The 23,355-nt window shown below is 41.2% G+C and overlaps 1 protein-coding gene across 1 annotated transcript; it reads right to left on the bottom strand.

Moving 5' to 3' along the window:
* Positions 1-607: 607 nt before the first annotated feature.
* LOC133422350 (mucin-2-like) lies at positions 608-23,104 on the bottom strand. Its single transcript, XM_061712313.1, has 5 exons — positions 22,508-23,104; positions 18,201-18,368; positions 12,961-13,085; positions 7,713-10,833; positions 608-3,467 (listed from the first exon to the last, which is right to left on the bottom strand). The coding sequence occupies exons 1-5, from the start codon at positions 22,964-22,966 to the stop codon at positions 2,850-2,852; spliced, it is 4,491 nt and encodes a 1,496-aa protein (XP_061568297.1). The 5' UTR covers positions 22,967-23,104; the 3' UTR covers positions 608-2,849.
* Between the last annotated feature and the right edge of the window lie 251 nt (positions 23,105-23,355).

The raw sequence follows: 23,355 nt of genomic DNA, 5'->3' as shown, positions 1-23,355 counted from the left end.
TGGGAATGATTAAAAGGCCGGTGCCGGAGGATCTCAGGGTCCACAAGGGTTTATGGGGTAAAAGCAGATCAGACAGATAAGAAGGCCCAAGACCGTTAAGAGATTTAAAAACTAATAAGAGAACCTTAAAATCGACCCTGAAGCACACGGGGAGCCAATGCAGCGATTCTAAAACTGGTGTAATGTGAGCCCGCCTTCTGGTCTTCATCAACACACATGCAGCTGAGTTTTGTAATAATTGGAGACTAGAAATGCTCTTTTTAGGAAGACCAGAAAGCAGGGCATTACAATAATCAATACGACTGGAGATAAAAGCATCAGCACCTCCGTGTTGGCCCGAGAGAGAAATGGGCGGACTCTGGCTATGTTCTTAAAGGTATTGTGACATCATTTTTAACATGCTTTTAACACTATTAAAAGTCTTGGCCAACATCCCTCAAATGTGTCTAAAAGAGTGTAACAAGAAAAACTTCACTCTATTACTCCATTCCTGGCTTTTTATGACGGTGTTTTTTTGTGCAGTGAAAAACGCGTCCTTTTCCCCCTTTCCTGTCAATCATTGCCCCGCTCCTCCTCCCAACCTCCTCCAACCCAACTGCTACACACTTCTGCCGTCTCCACACATACGCGCGGACACCGAACCACAAACACCCACACACATAGCCCAGACAGGGCGACTACAGCCCGGGGATGAAGTCCAACCGGGACCAGAGGACCGCAGCTCCCCGCAAGCCATACGCTCACAGCGGCGTCGGAGAGTTAAGCCGGGAGCGACAGGCGAAGCATGCACGGAAAAGCAGCAGTCCACCGCAAACAATCATAAAAATAAAGGCATGCAAGCAGCAGTGTCCCCTTATCTAAAGTCCAGTCAGTGGCCGCGGGTCTTCTTAGCAGTTTTCCTCCGATGATTAGAACAAAAGAGGCTGTAAACAGCTCCGTGTTAAGCCTGATTTATGGTTCCGCGTTAAATCGACGCAGAGCCTACGCCGTAGGGTTCAGCGTACGGTGCGCGTCTCTCTGCGTCGGTGTAACGCGGAACCATAAATCAGCCTTTATAGTGCGCTGGAGAGGAGAGGAGGCAGGGAGCTGGGTGGAGGGGGCGGTGATTTAGCGGGCCGTGGCGTCACGTTCCGCCACCAAACCAGATGCGCCGTTTTTGCATAGTTATGCGGAAAATCCCAGAAAGCACACAATACACTGAATGTTAAAAGTTTGTTGTTTTTTAGGTGTAATTGATGTCAAGACACCCAACAAAACACAAAAAATCAAGAAAAATGTGTTTTTCATGTCACAATACCTTTAAGGTGGTAAAAACCTATTTTTGTTGTGTTTTTGATATGAGGAATAAAATTCAGCTCAGAGTCAAAAATAACACCCAGGTTCTCTACACAATGTGATGGTTTCAAACCTTGTAGTTTTGGTAAAAGTTTCTCTCTCTTGGCTTCAGGACCAATAATTAAAACGTCTGTTTTGTCCTGGTTGAGCTGTAGAAAGTTCTCTCCCATCCATGACTTTATATCTAAAATACAGTTAAGAAGGGTATCAATTGGTTTTGTGTCTTCAGGAGACACGGCGATATACAGCTGTGTATCGTCAGCATAACTATGAAAGTTGATGCCGTGCCTCCTGATGACGTCCCCAAGCGGAAGCATATATAAATAAAACTGTAAGCAACAGTAACTGTCATTGACATGACAGTCATCTTAACTTTATGTTCTTCTTGAAAATGATAAAGTTATTACGAAAAGTCCAGAGAAGGAACTAATAAAGTAGAACACGGACCAATCGCATGTACTTTAGTTAAACTTTAATACTCAGTGAAGCAACAGTGCACTGAGGAAACAGGGCCAGACTTTACAGTTTAAATGTTTTGTTGTTGTTTTTTTAAATTTCATATCCTGTGTAATAAATACAGATAGAAATTAAAAAGTCAGTGCACTACCCGGCCTCAATTTATTCAGCTCATCTCCACACACGATTTCTTCTTTGCTTTAGTCACAGAGGGACGGTGACTTTGCTTTCCGAGCCAAAAGCATTTTGAACATAAATGGAATTAGGTGTAAAGAAAGATGAAATCTGCAGCTTGGACGCGTTAGTCCCGTCACATACATCAAACAATGCAAAGACACTAAATAGCTAAAACGAAGGCATCAAAAATAACATCTGAAACGATACAAGAACACTGCTTTCATGTTCTTTGCAATGGAAAATAGTTGTGATGTTAAACCATTTGAATGTTTACTTATTGGCATCTTCACTAAGTGTATATACATGCAAAAGACCAAGTGGAGATTGTCTTTCACAACACAACTGCCCTCCTGCAGATGCAGAGGGAGTCCACTGCACAGAATCTACTTACAAATACAATAAGAGAGAGAATTCACATTACACCATCCCAAAATGAGTGAAGTGACAAATAAGAAAACACTGAGGTAATGTTTAACCATTGCAAAGTTGAAGGAACTATTGCTTTTCTTTGAGATGGAGTCATATAATATGCTGGTTTTGTTGAAAACAGCTTGTTTATCGTGTTATGAGCTAATGAGATGATAACATTTAGCTTGATTCTAAATCAAAAAACAAAAAAAAACAACTATGCAAGCAGTCTCGTTAGTCACAATTCTTGTAGGTGGTCACGACCACCTGAAGGAAGTATTTTTGAGTCCAGCTTGTAAGACATTTGATGTCAGCACGAGAAGAGTTGTAAAAGTGTGAAATTCAGCAAAATTACGTTTCGAGGAAATGAAATATCACACTTTGCCCGTCCCTGTGATAAGCATCGTCTTGTGCAGCTGCTGATGAGCATCAGTTATAGAAAAACTCATAGCAGAATGGCTGACGGCGTGACACTAGCTGGAGCTTTTACGTCCCTTTGCTGGAGGGCAGCGGGAGTCCCTCTTGCTCACGGTTGGTATTCTGCTCATTTTGTCCTTCAGGCCCTTAAACCCGCTAAAGGTTAAGCCAAAAGAACCCCTCCTTCCTTTCTCCTCATGTGCTTCCGGTGCAGACTCCACCTGTGTCGGGGACTGAGGTGGGACCTGGGGCTGCCGGTTCGAGTGCGTGTGAAGAAAGGAGGGCGGGGGTTTGGGGTAAGGAGTCCGACTCTGTGGCTGACCAAGTCTTGCCTTGATCTGCGGGACTGCAGGCGGCCGTTGGGGGAGACCTTGCTGACTGGGGGAGACCTGCTTCCGCCCAGTCGCAGGACCAGCAGGACCCGCTGCTCCTGAAGGGGGTGGTCTGCGAGGAGATGCTGGTCTGCGAGGAGATATTGCACCGTCCAAGGCCGTGACGCTACTGTGGAGGCCCTTGCTTTCCGCTTGGTTCAGCCCGCGGCTTCCAGAAGGACGAGCTTCGGAAAAATTAGAGGCCGAGAGGCTTCGAGTGAACCTCGGGGCCCGGGAAGACGAAGGAGCCCCACCGTCCTGCTCCTGACGTCGCTGGAGTTTGGGGGTGAAAGTATTCACAGACTACAGGAACAGATAAGAGACAAGAAGAGACGTTTGACGACACAGCGTTACAGTTTTTAGAAAATTGCTTAGATTCATTCTCATAACAAGCCTGGAGCTTTTATGTAATGCAAAAAAAAACAGGTCTTATAAAGTTTTGTGACAATTACTTGAGTATAAACATGGGAATTTGTGTTTTATTCTATTTGATTTTTACATTTAATTTGTTACATAATTAAGATAAGCACAACCCTGATTCTAAGACAGATGGTGTAAAATCCAATTCATCCTGAATGTAATAATTAGCAAATCTCATGAATACATAGTTTATTCACAAGAGAACATAGAAATATAAAATTTTGAACGTGAGGTATTAAACATTATTATAAAAAATACTGGCTCATTCAGAATTTGCTGGAAATATGTCTCAATCAGGCCTAAAAACATTACTGTTTACTCAAACGTACTCCTAAATTAAATACTTACCTGCTGTACTCTACTGCCCTTATTTTTAACAACTTGTGCTTTTTATTATTTTACCTCTTTTCTTATCATTTTATTTAATTTATATGTTATTTAAGCGTACTCTTAAATCAGCAACTTTTGCTTTTTATTATTTGACCTTCTTTTCTCATAATTTTATTTCATTTTAGTTGTTATTTACTGTCTAATTATGTCTTGCCGCTTTTAATGTCGATGTAAAGCAGTGTCTAATCTATGAAAAACTGTCTACAAATTGTACAATCTTTGCATCTGAAAAAAAAGAAAAAAGTTACAGATCTGTCTTAGTGGATGTAAATTTAGCCAAGTCCTTTCAAAGTATCGGCTCATCAACGTTATAATAATGCCATCAAAAGCTTCCGTTAATCCGCAGACATCTCTGTTTACAGGGGACCTTGCCAGAAAAAAACAATACTTAATGTCCCAGATAGCTCTGCAATAAAAACTGACATGAAATCATTGCCAGGACTGAGGAACGCCTCACGTAGTTCTCTGTGCCAACCACAAAGCAGCTTAAAACTCTATCAAGCAAAGTAGAAGCCATATGGAATGTGATGCACAAACAGCACTGTCTAAGCAAGGCCACATCTCCATGGACAAGATGTTGCCTGGACTAAAGAGAAGAGGGACTATCTGACCCCCTATCCTTCCTCTGATGTCATTGGGGTGCAGTGGAGCCCATGTAACGGGCAGCCTATACATCAGGGAAGGAAACATCAGTGCTTAAAGGTACATACAAGTTTTTGGAACAACATCTACTGACATAGACAGCATGTTCTTCAGGAAAGATCTTGCATTTTTCAGCAAGACGGCTCTATAGTAGAAGAGTCCGACAAAGTTTAGGATGTCATGAAAATATGTCAGAGACAACCCAGCACTGTTGGCTGGTGTGAACTCAAGCTCCTCAAGAATGGGACAACAATCGTCTCCCTAAAGTCAAGCATCTGGTCTCCTCAGCCCCCACACATATACTCTCTCTCTCTCTCTCTCTATATATATATATACCGTATTTTCGCGACCATAAGGCGCAACTTTTTTTTTTTTTTTTTTTTTTAAATGTGCCGGGCGCCTTAAGAAACGGTGCGCCGTGTCTATTACCTGAATTACGGTAATGTCAGGTCGGCCACCATGAGAAGGTAAAAAGAGAAGGGGGCGGGTGAAGCTGAATGAGACCATCCACTGAGCTGTTTAATGCGAAACAGATCATGAAGACTTTTAAGGATTTGCTTGATGTGTAAAGTGAAATAAAATACAATCAAACTAAGTTTTGCTCCGCTCTATTTAAATAAGCACACTTGTGTGTGAGTGTTCTGCAGCGCCGGCCGGTCGGAACCGTCCACATTCCCCGGTTAAAGCAGCGGCTGCAGCAGCGCGGTGATGGTCGCTGCTGCAGCCGACTTCCTGGTTCCCCAAGCGGGTCCGATGACCTGGTTCCCGGCCGCTTTAAGAGCAGAGATTTCTGGGGTCTGTCTCAGGTCAGATCAGCTTCACTTTCCGAGATTTGCAGCCAAATCTGTCGGTTACAAACCCGGTACCGGATCCCGACATGCGCGTGTGTGTATTCGCAGCGCGACACACAGATTCTCATGTAGGCTATGTGGTGCTGGACTGGCGCAGCTGATGGACAGAAACTTATGGTGATTTTTAAAAGAAAAACTTTGCATAAGAGGTTTCCAGCCGGAGTCATTATAAGGGTGAATGAAAAGAGGGGGCTGGATGAAGGGATGATGATGATCAAGAAGCTGAGACAGGTCTGGAAATTCGGACTGGCGCAGCTGAATTAACGGAGCTCCTGTCGGATACAAACCCCGGTACCGGCTCCCCGACAGCGCGTGTGTGTGAGCGGGTCCAGCGCGAGGGTCCCGGGACGCGGGACCCGGGACCGCCGCGGGACCAGCGCGGGGGGGGGCGGACCGGGACCCGGGACCCGGTCCAGCGCGAGGGAGCAAACGGGGAGCGGGACCCGGGACCGCCGCGGTCGGGATTTTTAAAAGAAAAGCGTTCCCTAAAGAGACTTTTCCAGCCAGAGTGAAATGAAAAGGGCTGGATGGATGAGGAGATGATCAGTGGCTGAGACAGGTTTGTGCAGCAACCCGGTGGTTTTTTTAAATTCTTTAATGCAGAAACAGAATAAAAACCTTTGAAGGGTTTGATTGATGTGAAAAGTGAAATAAAATATCAAACTAAGTTTTGCTTCTGCTGTATTTTTAGCGCGTGTGTGTTCTGCAGCGTGCGTGTGTGCAGCTCCGTCTCCGTAGACGGCGCCTTTTGGGTCGGTGCGCCGTATGTGTGTTTTAAAACCAAAAATGACACACAAAACTGAGGGTGCGCCTTTCCACACAGTGCGCCATATGGTCGCGAAAATACGGTATATATATATATATATATATATATATATATATATATATATATATATATATATATATATATGCTGCTGTTAAAAGAAGACGTTGACACCTATTGCCAACAAATTCAAAATAACATAAACTTTTGTCATAACATGGCACATTTTCTTAGTGTCCACACTTGAATTATTTTCCTCTGATGAATAAAAATATGGGCTCATGAGATTATAAGTTCATATAAGTGTGTTTTATTTATCATATTAACGTTTGACGGTACGACTTGACAAATACAGCTCCTTAATTGCTCGTCATCTCTACATAAAGTTATAGAACTAAACTAATCAACATGAAGACTGAAGAAGAGGAGAAACAAAAAGCCTGTGTCGAGGGAAAGAAATGGTTTTCCAAGTAGCTGTAAAGTTTTACTAGAAATTATTTTGTTTTGTAATTTTGTAATTACTTGAAATTATTAAAATGCTGAGGAAAGGGACTTTGCTCCTCTCTTTTCCATTACTCCCTAAACAAATAAACTACTTCACCATTTTTTATAAATATAGAAAAGCATTTAAAACATCTCCAATTTCATAAAAAAAAACAACATTTAAAGCAAAGCTGAGTGTCACTCATACAATTGTGTCCTGAATGTTAATCACGTGCATCAACCTGGTCAGTGCTCAGTGTTGGAAGTGCTTTTTAAATACTTTTGGCTTGGTAACATAAGAGAAAAGGAGGATGGAAAACCTAGATCATTGTAACAGAAACATATATTTTTTCTTTTAGTTGTTTTCCTCGCAGTAACCTGACAGAGCAGCCTTAGTAGTTATTACTATTCCATTGTTTTTTTCATGTTTATTGCCTGAATGAAAAAATGTGGAATGTGGCAAAAAAAAAGTGCCTTTTGTCTCCCTTTGTCAGCATGCCAGTTGATTAGCTGGTGATTGCTTTTGACTGATTGGTCTTGACTGGAGATTGCTGATATCAGTATTGACAAGTCCGTCTTTTCCAATCAGTGAATGCATCATACGGACGGCACTGAGCTATCAGGCTTTTAGAAAGGGGTTCAGTAAATGCATCAGCACAGAATACTGGGAAATCTAATTTTCGTCCTGGTCCGTAAGTGCATTATGGTGTCGCATTCATCTGGAAACGAGTCTTTGATGTGGAGGTTTTGTCTGCGAGCATACTGTATAATACCAAAATATAGTAATGTGAGCAGCCTGTTGGATAAAAATAACCTGTGGAACAAAGTATCCACTTAAAAAGAACAAAACTTGTTAAATGTCCTAACTGGTGCTGCAAGAAATATTATAAAAATGCAACAAATGGTTTTCATTAAAATGCATGGTGGCTATTTGTTTTTGGGAAAGAATGAAATTACTCAAAACTAAAGAAGAAACATCTGCTCCCCTGCGGTCCATACCTTGTGTAGCTGTGTCTTCTCCCGCCACGAGGATGCTTTGCCCGGCCTTTCTCTCTCAGAAGAAACCATCTCCTGTCTAAGATCAGCAGCAGGCAATAGCTCCGGCGTCGTTCCCTGACAGTTAGGTTCTCCAGCAATAACACCTCCGTCAGCCGGCCCATCTGCTGCTGCTGCAGGAATCTCCCGAGCCTGGGGCCTTTTGTATTTAATCGACTTTGCTGCAGCACCATATTGTTTTAAGCGTTCCATAACTCTTTGCGCCACCTCACTTTCTGTGTCCGCTGCGTTTTGTTCCTCTGCTTTACCAGTGTTTTCGTTTGTGTCCTCTGGCTCACTCTTTTGTCCAACAATCTCAATTAAAGAAGTAAAAGATCTTCCAGAAGTCGCCGACAAAGTCTCTCCTTCACTGGAAGACGTGTCCTGGTCTAACGTTGCAGCATCAAGGCTATAATTCAGGACTGATGCAGGACTTGTGCCACTGTTGGTAGCATAAGGAGTTTTAGAGTGTGGGGCATGCTTGTCACAGCCTCTTTGATCAACAATAGACTCAAGCAATGGAGAGTTGCTACATTCATAATACTCTTCAGATGTACTGGACAGTGCGGATTCTCCTCTTGGTGACATGTATCCATCACTAATATCAGATGCAGGTGTTAATAAGTCTGGTTTGTGTGGTTCCGGGTCCGTTGGGATTGCTAGTGAGTCTGGCCTAGGGAGTGACACAACTCCATCAGAAGAGGGAGTTCGTACAGCAGGTGTGGGCAATTCTTGCCTGGGGATCAGTGAACTAAAGACCAGTTCACGTGTAGCAGGGATGTGTCCACAAATTGCTTCTCCAGGAGCGTGGGTGCCTCCTCGTGCTTTCAGAGTTTGTTCGTGAGAGGTGCTGTCTGTGTTATGGTTTCCACTATTTACCATGTGGTCTGTGAGCTGTTTATCATCCTGACTGAGTGTTTCTGCACCAGATATGAACATGTTGAGATCAGCACCATCTGTGGATCTATATGGGTTGTGTGATGAATTGTAAATACAATCTTTTATTGATTTCTCACTCTCTAACACATATTTATTTGAAGTTAATTTACCATATGATATTCTCTGAGATTCATGAGCCCTTGCGAAATAAATTTGGCAGCCTGTCCCGTTTGGTTCTTTTGCAAATGTGCAGCCTGCCAGGACTTTTTCTGAGGTTTTGGTATCTGTCGGTGCTTCGGCCGCACAGTCCGTCTCTGGGATGGGATCAATTGATGTCAAAGTGTTGGATTTAACATCTTTAGGGATTGTTTTTTGAAAGTCCACACTGGCCGTCTTCGGTGCACCAGTGATGACATCATCCGACCACGTTTGAAGTTCTGATTGTGCTTTTGAGCTGCAATCGTGTCCTACATCAACTTCCTCACCCATCACCTCTTGAACGATCATGCCATGTTTTACCTGGTTAGTTTCTTTGGGATTATTTGCGTTTTCTCTGTCTTTTAAATCTTCTGTTTGATAGTTACTGTTGTCTCGCAACTTTGAGGCACTTTCAGGCTCTTCTACTGGAGATGTGTGCACCGTAGGCCCACTTTGGACCACCTGTTGCCCTGCATTGGCCTCAGGCTTCCCAACAACACTGATCTCTTCCGGGGGATGACCATTGCTAACGCTAATGTCTTTGATAACCAGCAGGACAGTACGAGGTTTTGGGATGGGAGGGGCTGTGGTTGGAAAAGAAGGTTTAAAGGAGGAAGACGAAGAAAGGGGGGGGTTTACTTTATCGAAAGAAGCGACAGGGGGAAGAAAGGAAGACGGGGAGGGAGTGGAGGGAAGAGAGGTGTCAGGACTAGTAGCTGTGCTCGAGGGCACCGTTTTTATGGGGTTACTTTTGGAGAGCAATGTGGAGGCCTCAGAATGCACTGCAGAAGCAACGGAGGTGGGAATGAGCGTGTCGACGCTGGGAGTGTGGAGGTGATGAGTCATTTCAGAGGCGACTTCAGCTTGCATGTTAACAGGCTTTGTGTATGAATCCTTATGTGACACCGTAGACGTTTCTTGTGTTTCTTGTGTTTCTTCTGTGTTTGAGGCAGTGGGATCAGACAGTTGAGAGGTGTTTGCACTGCCCGAGTCCAGGGTGTGTGTTCTGCACACAAAAGTGCTCTGTGTTTTTAAGTTGGTTACAGTTTTGTCTTTTTTGTCACTGTTTGATTCTGGGGATGAGCCAGTTGTAGGGCTGACATTTTGGGCTTTGTGTGAAGGGCTCTCGCAATTAACTGAGCGTGTCTCGCTACTTGAAAGGGGTTGTGTATGTGCACTGGCGCAAGATATACTCTGACCCACATCTGGGTTTGTGTCTGTATTTAAATTGAGTTTATTCTCAGTTTTGTCCTTGTCAAGTTCAAAGTTTTGGGTACATGGGGGAGATTTCTGTTCAAGTCCCTTGTCTTTATTTTCGAGTTCACACTCCTGTGCCGGCTGTTCTCCGTGTTCTACCAGCTGTTCGGCTTTTAATTTACTTTGTCCTTGCTGGAGTTTAGTTATCGCTTCATTTTCTGCAGGTAGCTGCCTGGGCTTTGCGACCTCTGGGAAATCTTCCTGTGGCTTGCTGAATGGACTGCTAAACCTGATTGCTTGGCTGGTTTCAAACATCTCAGAGCGCTGCAGATGGACTTGAATCGGTTTGTTGGTATCCCGAATGTTAATGAACCCTATTACATCACTTGGGGGGTCAGGTTCTGGCCAGGTGGGCAGGTATGTCATTAAGCATGCTTTCTCTAGATTTGCTAGCCCAGGATGGAGGGGAGGAGCAACCTTTTCAGCCTCCTCTTTAACTTTCCTTTGGCTCTCCTCCTTCGAGTTCTCTTTGACATTATTGTTGCCAACAGAAGTGGTGGGGCTGCTCAAAGCTACCAGAGCATATATGGGAGTGTTCAGTCTCTTGGCAACAGCAGCAGAAGTAGTCTTCACAGAGGAAAGCTCGTGCCGGGGGTCCGGCTCAGGCTCAGGCGCTGTTGTAACTTGCCGGAGGTCGACATGACTGGAAGTCATGTACAAGAAGCGAAACAAGTGGTCAAAGGCCTCCACAGCCTGGCCCGTAACCACGGTGACGAGATTTATATCCAGCCTGGACGACATCCATGTGAAGCTACAGAGAGCACAAATAAAGTTAGACTAATCTAAAATGTGAAAGGTATAAAGTCAGTACCAAGACATGAGCCAGATCGATGGATTCTGGTGGCAATTTAAGGAAGCTTATGTGTTGACACTGTGCTCAAGACAATTTGATATATAAAAAAGCAACTACAATAAAGTCAAAGCACTGAGCAGCTTCTCTATATTTTGTGAAAAATATACATCCCTAATCAATTTGAAAGTTTAAAGTATCAGTTCCTTTGGAGGTCTTTAAATTAGGAAAATACAACTTCAGTTGAACAACATGATATATATAATAACATATTTCATCATACCATGATTTACCCAACAAAAACTAAGCCAAAGTGCAACAACAGTACAGCACAGTACAGAGTTAACACATTTAGGTATGTTAATACAACACAAATAAAGAAAGATATATGCAGTGATGGTGTTAAATGCTGCTGTCAATATATATGAAATGCATGCTTCCACCAGACCTCAATGAACAGAAGCAACACTACAGGTGCCAAAACTCCTGCACACCAGCGTGAGAGAGTGGTGAAGTCACAACCTAACAATTACATCAAGTCTTTTTTTACCAACTGCTCCTGAATTTTGGCTTATTTTTTGTTTAAATGCATGATATTAAGTTAACCTGTGATTATATTAACCTTTAAGACTTGGTAAAAAAAAAGAAAATCATTTTGTAAATTTATTTTGTGTGAAAATATACAGACAAATTCCACGTTTCTGCTGATATTCACTACAGGTAACAAAATCAGAGTCTACAAAGTGAGAAAATACTGTATATAGAGGGAATGCGCATGATGTCACTGATGCGACTTCACAGCGGGTTACGCCCACTGATTGGCAGAAAGACTGAGTGGCAGAAAGACTGAGTGGCAGAAAGACTGAGTGGCAGCGTAGACTTTCAGTTTGAGCAACTGGAAAACATCTAAAATGGGAAAGAGCTGTTGTGTGATCGACTGTACTCATAGATTTAGCAAGAAATCAGAGTTATCGTTTTACAGACTGCCGAAAAAATACATTTAAAGGAGCATGGGGCTCCTTTTAAGAAATGAGACTCTCTAGCGCCACCCTTCACCACGACGGCCGTTGGGGGTACTGCAGCCAACAGTGAAGCCGGCACGGGAGAACGGGGAGACCGCGCATGCAGCGTCATGTGACGTCACATCCGCAGCCCAGCGCGGGAAATTGGGACCGAATTGCAGCACATTTTGCAGCACACAGCCTGTTCAAGGCAACGGAGAGATACACTAGAGGGCTCATTCTTTTGGGTTTGGAACGCTTCATCTGACATTATTACTAGAAAACTTAAAACGTATACAAATTTTTTTCATAAATCCTGCCTCAATCCTGCCTCATGCTCCTTTAAGAAAGACAAATGGACGCTGCAATTCGCAGAAACAACTGGATTCCAGGCACCAAAACTTGGATTTGCGGTTCCCATTTTGTATCAGGTAATGTTGGATTTTTGGGTAGCTAACGTTAAACGGTCAAATCATAAAGTTCGGTCGCCTCATCACTTTAATTTCTACAACAAATCCTGCCTTGAAGTAGGACCAAGCGTCAAGACTTTTGTAAGCCTTCAAGCTTTGCTTCGTGTATTTCCCCGGCGTAGAAAATTAAGTACATATAAATATCAGGAAACTCGATTGTTGGCCAAATATTAATGTCCATGGACCACTGGTTCTTCTGGTAACTGTATGGGTCACTGTCAAGTCCAACTGCCTTTAATTTAAGTCGATAATCGGCTGTTATCCCGTCTTCTCCACTAGTTGCAGCCATTTTTGCCACTCAGTGCGAGTAAGGGGGCTGGTCCAGTGGGGAAGTGACGTCAATGCATACCCTCTATAGATAAAGGTTAACATTTCTACATTTATATTTCATCAGATGTGTAAAATACTCAATTTAGTAATGATCCACTTGTCAATACAGACACATTTATTCCTCTTGTAGACTGGATACTTTACCAACCTGTTACGTAGAGAATGCTAACCAAGATTAATAAAGTGTGTTTTTTTATAACAATCTGTAAACTGTTAACATTTACAGGTACAGCTCACCAATATATTTTTAAATTAAAGTCCCATCGCAAACAGTAATGTAAACTGACCTGTATGACCCAGACAAGGCTTTGTCTCCATCAATGAACATGAATCTGTGGTTCATTCGCCCTCTGACCTTTCTGCTGCTTCGAGTGAAGAACTCTTCACCTTCGGAGCAGCGAACCCGAAGATACTGAAACACACAAACACACACACACTAGTATCAGAACCACATATTAACCATATAAAGGAAAAGGACAGAGAGATTTTTGAGGTGAAATAAAATCTTTTTCCTCATTCTTGATTGTTTGGGATGTATTTTCGGAGCATCTATCCTGCATCTAACTGTCAAATGTGTTGAACTGCACCATGTTAGGGGAGGAGTTTCAAGCTGGACCTGGAGATTATCTTTGCCTATGAAACAGATTACATACTACTGTGTGGATGCAACAGAGTGTGACTGGTATGACTTGTTTCACAATAAACACTTGTCTTCTTCAGTCCTTTGGTCACACCCTGAACTTTCTCCTTGTCTCAGGGCATTCCTCCGGTTCAATGTCTAGATAAATCAGCAAGCTTTAAGCTGAGGATGATCAGCTTGATGAACATGGACGAGGATCTATAATCTTTTTGTATTTTTTTTGTATAATTGCCCTGTAAAATTGTAAATAGGTTATGTTTATTTTTTATTCAAAACTGTCCCTTTTCTTTTCTTTTTCTTTTCTTTTCTCTCTTCACCTCAAACTGCTGCACCTTAAATGTTTATACTGTATATTCTGTATCATAGAAATACCACATTTGTTTTATTGTTTATTTTATTTTATCACCAAAGAGCGAAATTACCGGAGTCAAATTCCTTGTTGGACAATGTTCGAACCTGGCCAATAAAGATGATTCTGATTCTGATTCTGATTCTGATCCTGATCTTGGCAGATTGAAGGGTCCCTGCTGGACATTTCTCACCTGATCTTAAAGCAGGATTGAACGGCTGAGCAGCAGGAAGAAAATCATATTTTTTTTTTTTAGGTAACTGAGGCAAACATTTTTCTCATTTTCACTCGTATGTCAGCTCATCTTTCCCCCCTCCCTCCCAATTCTGCTCACCCGCCCCTCTGTCAACTCCAGCTCGTCATTTACAGCTTCCAGATAAATCTAAATTTGTCCCACTCGTCTTCCTCTTCCCGCCAGCCGTCTTCTCACACATTTGCACAGCCTGAGCTTCCTGACAGACTTTCCACATTTGTAAATATTACGTTAGCGGCTCTTCATTGTTTAATATCAATGCTCTGGACACATTTTCTGAACTGCAGCAAAGACACCGGAGGGATGCCCATCTGTATGCAGAACCATTAATGTCATGAAAGGTTATACAGTTTGGTCTGGTTGAACAGGCTCTGCTCCAGATGCAGCTCCCCAATGAATCAAAGCAGCAGTATTGCTGAACGACACATCAGGCAGCAAAGCCCTGCAGGCAGAACCAAGCAGAAACTATGTATATATGACTAAGAACTGATGTTTGTATGCTGGGTAAACACATTCTTCATCATGTGCCAGCTCCATTTCTTATCACATTGTGTAAATTAACCATACAGTTGTAGTAAAATATAAACTAGCAGTTAATGATATTGTAACTGAAGTACAGAGCCAATCAAGGTATGGCGTCAGTAGTTTTCACTGAATAGTAGGAATGGGTGATATTTTACCGTTCACGATAAACCGCCAAAAAAATTCCCCACGATAAGAATTTGTCATGTCGAGGTAAAAATGATAAATTCCCGTTGATGCCGTTTTTGTGTAAAGCCGGAAGGAAGGAAGGAAGGAAGGAAGGAAGGAAGGAAGGAAGGAAGGAAGGAAGGAAGGAAGGAAGGAAGGAAGGAAGGAAGGAAGAAAGAAAGAAAGAAAGAAAGAAAGAAAGAAAGAAAGAAAGAAAGAAAGAAAGAAAGAAAGAAAGAAAGAAAGAAAGAAAGAAAGAAAGAAAGAAATGAGCCAGAAAGAAAGAAAGAAAGAAAGAAAGAAATGAGCCTGAAAGAAAGAAAGAAAGAAAGACAGAAAGAAATGAGCCTGAAAGAAAGAAAGAAAGAAAGAAAGAAATGAGCCAGAAAGAAAGAAAGAAAGAAGGAAAGACAGAAAGAAATGAGCCTGAAAGAAAGAAAGAAAGAAAGAAATGAGCCAGAAAGAAAGAAAGAAAGAAAGAAAGAAAGAAAGAAATGAGCCTGAAAGAAAGAAAGAAAGAAAGAAAGAAATGAGCCAGAAAGAAAGAAAGAAATAAAGAAAGAAAGAAAGAAAGAAAGAAAGAAAGAAATGAGCCTGAAAGAAAGAAAGAAAGAAATGAGCCAGAAAGATAGAAAGAAAGAAAGAAAGAAAGAAAGAAAGAAAGAAAGAAAGAAAGAAAGAAAGAAAGAAATGAGCCAGAAAGAATGTAAGAAAGAAAGAAAGAAAGAAAGAAAGAAAGAAAGAAAGAAAGAAATGAGCCTGAAAGAAAGAAATGAGCCAGAAAGAATGAAAGAAAGAAAGAAAGAAAGAGAGAAAGAAAGAAATGAGCCAGAAAGAAAGAAAGAAAGAAAGAAAGAAAGAAAGAAAGAAAGAAAGAAATGAGCCAGAAAGAATGAAAGAAAGAAAGAAAGAAAGAGAGAAAGAAAGAAATGAGCCAGAAAGAAAGAAAGAAAGAAAGAAAGAAAGAAAGAAAGAAAAATTCCCATTGATGACGTGTTTTAGATTTATAGTTACAAAGGTGGAGTTGAATTGGTATTTTTTTTATCGTCATTTTTTAATCGTTATCGGGATAAATGCCAGAAATTATTGTGATAATTTTTTTAGTCCATACCGCCCATCTCTACTGAATAGGTGGGCTTAAGACTGTTTAGTGATGTAAAAAGAAAACAACAAAGAAAACCATCCAAAAAGAAGAGAACACCTGAAAAAGTCCAGACAAAGTAACTATAACACACACTGCATTTCATCTCGGCACAGAGTGATTTGGCCTTCTCCTATTTGACTAATTTAAAAGTAGGACAACTTCAGGCTAAGTGTGTACTGTGCAGATGTATTACTCTGGGCAGGACTGCGCATGGCAACTTTTAGCAAAGCAGAAAGGCAAGAATGAGACTCTCCAGAGGAAAAAATGAAAGCCAGCAGCAGAAAGCAAACTGATAATTATTTGATGGTGAGGGGAAATATAATGTTGCTGAAACAGAAAAAAAAATTAAACCGCTTCATTTGGTTATCCTGTCATGTGCAACGTCGACACGTGTTTTTGATAAGAACACTGGCACTTTCTGTTGTTTTGGTTGCAGTCTGAACCCAGATAATACTCTGTCAAGCTATTGCCACGTTTGTGAATCGCTCTGATTCACAAAGCATCAACTGGCAGGAAGGGTATTTATGAGTCCTCTGTTTCTGGATGCAAAAACATTTGAGACATTTAAGATGTTTTGATCCTCTTTCCACCACACAATATTCCGTGGGGAGGTTTCTGATGGGTCCTTCTTTATTTGTACTCTATGACAGCATCCCAGATACACACAGCAAGGATTAGGGTTGGAGACAATTCACTTCCAAAGGTTCTATGAGATGCTTGCAGCAAGTTACTTAAATAGCAGCGCCTTGAAAAAAGCTGTGCAAGTGTACCAAGGAGAACTCCTGCAGTATTTAAACCCTGTAAATTCACATGTATCTGCTTTCAAATACTGTGACAAAATTGACGGACTAAAACATTTTCAAGCCAAATGTACTAGGGGTATGGTAAAGGACTTCACCGTCTTTAATGCATTCTGTCCATGACAACTACTGAATATCTCACAAGTAAATCTGGTCATCACTTTAGAGAACATGTTAATCACGCTGCAATATAAATAAAAAGGTAAGAAAATTAAATTTACTTTGATTTCATATCTTCATTTCACTTCTATGTATACGTTTTTGAATTGCAACTCTGTAATTCAATCCAAAATGTTGGTAGTCTTTTGCCACACACAACACTTGAAATGCAAGCAGTGAAGTGTAACAGCTGCTATTTGGCTCCATTTTTCCAATAAACACCTCTTAACGGTTGCAATAGTGTGGGGTCGTCACCATCAGATTTCATTATAACGCAAGACACCCCTCAGATTCTCCTTTAGGTCCGGACTACAGGCCAGTCGAGAACTCAGAACTTCTTCTCCCTCAGCCCTTGTTATGTGTGCAGAAAGTGGTTTTGAGTTGTCTTGTTGAAAAATTCAAGATGTCCCAAGAAAACATGGGGATTTCAAGGGCAGCTTATGATGCTCTGAAATCTTAACGTACTTTTCTGAATTAAATCACAGAAGTGGGAATGACCTTTGCCGAGGGCACTGATACTTCTTCATGCTAGTACAGATCCTGGATTATAATGGTTCCTGGGGTAGCGCCATCCGAGGGATCAAAGATCCCCTTTATCTTGCTTAGACTTGCACCCTTGTCCTTTACGCACTGTAATTCCTCCACATTCTTTAAATAGTTTAATTCATTTAATGTTTAATATTTAATGTAATTTCATGTTGTGACTAAATGTGATTTTCTGCCCACCTTTGCTCACCCAAGACTTGAGTCTTTCATCAAATTTGTACCAACTCATGATTCCAATCGCCTGTTGGAAATATCATTGCTTTCTTTCTTTCTTTCTTTCTTTCTTTCTTTCTTTCTTTCTTTCTTTCTTTCTTTCTTTCTTTCTTTCTTTCTTTCTTTCTTTCTTTCTTTCTTTCACCTCCTTTCGAGCCGTAAACTGTTCCTGTACCAACCTTTTTATGACTCCTTCCAAGACTTAACTACAAAAATGGAAGTTGTTCGGGAAAAAAATTAATCCTAGGGTTCATAATGTCTGTAAAATAAATAAAAGTTCATGAACATGTAAGAATTGCAATTTCTTTTTATTGCATTTTTCATATCATTCAAATTTTTTTCCAATCTTTTTTTTTCAATTTTCAATTAAAGAGTTATAGTCATATCTGTTTTTTTCTTAGTAATCACTTGGGTTTGGAAATCTGATCAAGAAGATTTATGTCCCTTTAACACCATATGAAATCACGTGTCCTAACATGACAACTTGATCCATAGTTAGAATTTTAAAGAACTAGTTAAAAACACTCATGATTCTCACTTGTATAGAATCCTCCAAGATGTTTGGATATAATACAAGCTTGAGTTGAGACCAGTAGCCCTGCTTTTCCCTGTGTTTCATGTCTCTGTGTAAAGCTGGTGTGGCCATTTCTTTTGGCTTTGTAGCTGTGTTTTCCTCTGATGCCAGGCTTTAAACCGCTGTGCAGAAAGACTGATGTGGATCACAGAGGCTTACCTTGAGGTGTCCAGCATGCATGCTGGCCCTCTGACACATGGACAGGAAATAAGGCAGCGCTGAGCGCTCCAGCAGGATGTAAACAGACACCCTCCTTCTGAAAGCAGCATCTAGTAAATCTCTGAAGATGTCGACGTCAGTGAACTCGTCCATCGCCACTGCTATTACCTGGGAATCCACAAAAATGCAAAAATTAGATCACACAGATCAACTTAGATCATGCGCAAACTTAACTAAAAATAAGGGGTAAAAAAACATATTAAAAGGCATTAAAACATGAATGGTGTTATGTGCTCAATTTGGTGCTTTTATCACCCAAAAAAAGAGTTAATCCACAGGTTGGAGTGAAATAAGTGCTTTGGCTATACGTTTTTTTTCCCAGCTCATTACTTAAAGGAAGTATATAGCTCTCTGATGCTGGAAGCTTATCAGGAAAATGATCCACTAACTCTTCAGTCAAATAATGTCACAGACAGCAGCTGCTGTGAAATAAAACATGCCATAAACTTACTGACTCGGGTGAGTCAGCTGCGTGAATAGACACAAGCACACGTGCACACAGTGGCATATTGCACACACTCATGCAAATATCCAACACGACATTCATGGGCCAGCGTTGCTGGGACGATTACGACGTGGGGAGGTTCTTTCAGAGCTTGATAAAGTAGCCTAATCAAGCTGCACTTTACTCTTGATTGTTTCAGTTCGTCGGAACTCTGTTGAGTCATACTTTCTTACGTCTTGGGAACTTTATCTCATCATGAACTCTACGGTCAGACTTTGGAATGAGTACAACTGCTTAATAAAATCTAACTATATTACGAGCCTGTGGGATTTACTTTTTTGTAATGACAGGGAACTTACATGACAGATCATTTCCAGTCAATGGAAAGACAGAACTACATGGGTTATCCCAGAGATTTTCAAACCTTAAGTTGAGGTAAATGGGCTACAGCGCAATTTTCATAACTCCACATGATAAGTAGGGATGGGCGGTATGGACTAAAAAATGTATCACGATAATTTCTGGCATTTATCCCGATAACGATAAAAAGTCCTGATGACAGATGCACTAAAGAGCAGCCTCATGGTGAAATTTAAAGGGGACATATGAAATAAAAGCTTTTGTTTGTTTGTTTCCATACACAAGAATGTATCTAAGTGTCAGAAATCACTTCCAACTAAGAAACTCCAGGGGGAAAAAAAACAAACAGCCCCTCTAGGGTGTCCTGGGTTAAACTTAAATCATGTTGCATTGCAGTGTACTCTGAGAGTTGGATGGCAAAACCTTTTTCCTCTTGCTATTAACAGCAAATTCAACAATGCTGCATAAATACTTTGATCAAGGTTTTATAGTAATTAATCAATTTCCCTTTGGGACTTAATAAAGATTTTTTTTTACATTAAATTGAACTGAACTAAATCAAATGTCTCAACAAGAATATGTGACTTCTTATTAGCATTTCTCTCATTATCATTATCATTATTCTCTCATTTTTTCAGCATCAGAAGATCTTAGCCTGACTAGCATATCCATCAACTTTGTAAATATTGTCTTGTATGAAATGATCTGGTACTGTTCCTATTCACTGCCATTTCCGTTGGCACAAAACAGACCAAGCCAATCACAACGCAGAGGGGATGGGCTTCAATGACACAGGAGTATCTCATAGCCACTATTCAAGACAACCAAAGTGGTTGCAGAATTGCAAAGAACACCTGGGATCAACAAGTTTTCACTCCAAAACTCAAAATAGCGTACAGGGTTTCAATTCCACTGCATGCCACTTTGGATGTCTTTTGTCAAGACTTGTCTGGTTGTCCCTCTGTCTACATCACATGCTTCATTTCTCTGATTAGCTGTATACCCATCCAACAGGTACTCAGAAGCAGTTTCTTCTGTGTCCGTTGGTACTGTCTCCCTGGACATCCAAGTTGAATCCAGAAGAACCACACTAATTATTTGTATCAAAGATGAAAAGAATAACCATAGCTGGCCAAGCTTGGATATTCAGGTTTCAAACCTGTAAACAAGTGCACCATGAACAGGTAAAATAATTTGTGAAATGCTAATATTAATGGATATACACAACAGTTTTTAACATCAGCCTCTGAAGGCTTAAATTAAGCACAGAACAATGGACTGACAGAATTTGGGGGTTTATCCAGTCCACATGCAATACAGGAATCCCAGCCTGATTTTGGTCTGATGTGTTGCCTGTTAACTGGCTGTTATATTACTTCAGCTTCCTAAAACTGATATGGTGTCTTTCCAACCGTGGCCAGTTTAACACATGATTCGGAAAGAGATTGCCTTTAAAGGAGGGTTTGTGGCCGACCTGGAGAGGTATATTTAAGTATTTGAGAAGAAAACCGCCAATCAACATTCTGTGCTCTCAGGTCATGGTGCTACATGCTCTCTCATGCCGTAAAAACTTGATTTAAAGAATGTGTTCAAATGTACTTTTCACTTTGGTGCAAAGCTGTAAGAGACCTTAATTGAGACAAATCTCACTGAAGAAAGGCTGTACGATGAGCAGCTTGACTCTGACTCATAATAGCTATACATTCATGACTGAAAGGGGAGTTCTGGTCTGTCATCATGAGTAAAATATTCTACAGATGTTTCTTTAAGAACTTGGAAAACTATAATATATACCTGTAATATACCTGTAATAAAAGAGAGAATGTGTTTTATTTAGGATATGAAGTGTTTAAAAAAAAAACATATTGATGAAACTGTTCGTTCCTCTGGTATTATAAAAAAACACATGATGTGAAAAAGAAAGCGGATCTTACAGTATGTCATTTCTAAAGCCTGCATAACAGGAACACTTTTACCCCGGAAAATTCACCCCAAGGGCAACTGTGAAAAGATCAGGCTTCAGTCTGCAAGTTAAAACTTAAAGTTCATGTCAGCACAATTAGAACAAGACTGTACAACTCCTGTGGCCTGTTCAAAGGGATTTAGGGGCAGAAAACCCCCAACCTCTTCTCTCTTTAAAAGGACAGGGAAGTGTAGATTCACAAAGTTCAATTTTTACAAATTGAGATATAGCAATGTTCTTCGGTGCACAAGAAAAGAGAAAAAGACAGAAAATAGTTTTCCATAATGTGCAGCATCACATATGCAAAAACCAAACAACATCAGCATAAACACTTCATAGTAAGGGCAAAGCACGGTGGTGGAGGCTTTATGATATGCATTTGTTATGCTTTTTTAACCACAGGACCTGGGCACCTTGAGATTTACAGTAAACTCATCTGTATACTAAAATATTGTGTAGTTATAAATGAGGACATCTATTAAGGGTAAAGATTGGCCTTTACCGAGATAGGCTATACAAATAAATCTACAACAGTGCAGCGAAAACGAAAATGATGAAGGTTCACCAGCCTGGCAGTGCTTTCTTGTTTTCACAGCAAAGTTTAAGACAAGTACAGTAAGAACAAATACAAAGGGTAGATGTATATCCGTTTTAGGAGTAAAACTGTGGAACTCATTAGACAACGACCTTAAATCAGCAAACAGATAAACAATAAAAGCATATAAGATATTATTCAAAGCAAAAGTAATGGGCACATTTATAGAAGCAGAATTAGCAAGCAAAGAAGAATGTACACAATTTATGTGTGTGGGTGCCTGTGTGTGGGTGTGTACAGGTATGAACATGTATAGTATGTAGGATTTGATGTATAGACATGATACACATGCATGAGATGAAATTACAACCTAAATTGGTTTTGTCGGTTTCTTTAGCATCTTTTCACTTTCTGTTTTCAGAGCTATCATTATTATTATTATTATTATTATTATTATTATTATTATTATTATTACAGTTATTGAGTGAGATATCAATCAGCAATGTGGAAACACTGGCATGACTGTCTTTTTTAAATTTGTATGTGTGTTTGTCTTTTTTAAATGGATCCTGAGTCTATTAATAAAGTATATCTATCTATTACAGCTATTATTATTATTATCATTATTATTATCATTATTATTATTATTACTACAGTTATTACAGCTATTATTATTATTATTTTGTGTAACCTCATGATACTTCATTTGTTCTTTTTGCATATCATCCATCATGTTAAAAGGTGAGCAAGATAAGCTTTATGCTTCAAGCCCTGACCTTTTCGGTCAAAATAATCACCATGTTGACCTAAGAAAAACCTGTAAATGTTTATTATCTTGCTTATTTTTTTCATGCTTATAATTGACCAGAATAAAGATAACTAACAAACTAAATAACTAACTTCTTTCTACGGGAATGTGTTCACACACTCGCACCATCACCCACCTTCTGGGCCTGAGCGATCATCCTCCTGACCACCTCTTTGATGTGCGCCTGGCCCTCCTCGGGGGGCTGCGCGTACACGGCGGCGCGGGTGACCCCGCGGTAGGCCTCGCAGTCCGGCCAGCCCAGCTCCATGCGCGGGAGGGACGTGTCGGACAGCTCCGGCCAGTAGCGCAGCGACAGCGGGGTCGGCTCGTCCTCGTCCTCGCCCCGGAGAAACAGCTGCTCCGAGCCCGGCTCGAAGGGCTCGGCCGCCCGGAGCAGCGTGTCCAGCTCCGGGTCGGACAGGAAGCGGCGCAGGTCGCGCTTCTCCAGGTACTGGAAGAAGGCGTCCCGCCCGCCGTCCAGCAGCGCCTCCAGGGCCACACGCTGCTCCTCGCAGTAGAAGAACTCGGGCTTGGACTCGTGCATCCGCGGGTTGATGTGGTTATCATCCAGACACTGGACCTGGGACAGAGCCATGGCGGCGCCGACCCCAAATAGGCTGAGAATAAAAAAAATAAATTAAAAGGACAACTTTGAAACTCCTCAAAGTTTTTATTTCCCAGCCAGGTGAGTGGTTTAACTCGATATTTTCTGCAAGTTACTCCACACTTTGTCGTCTGTCATCTTTGCTCCTCTGTCCGTTTCTACCATAATGAAGAAGTCAGAGGGACGCGCCAGACAGGTGTGATTCTGAAGCCAGATTTATGGTTCTGCGTTTAATCGACGCACAGCCTACGGCGCCGTACGGAACGCGTCACCGTGTAACCTACGCCGTAGGCTCTGCGTTGGTGTGACGCGGAACCATAAATCAGCCTTGACAGGTAAACACACCCACCCACCTGCACCTGACGTTTAGCTTTCCACGC

This window comes from Cololabis saira, chromosome 21, assembly GCF_033807715.1.
Source record: "Cololabis saira isolate AMF1-May2022 chromosome 21, fColSai1.1, whole genome shotgun sequence".
Classification (NCBI taxonomy): Eukaryota; Metazoa; Chordata; class Actinopteri; order Beloniformes; family Belonidae; genus Cololabis; species Cololabis saira.
The sequence above is the reverse complement of the archived record's forward strand: the minus strand, read 5'-3'. Positions and strand labels throughout refer to the sequence as shown.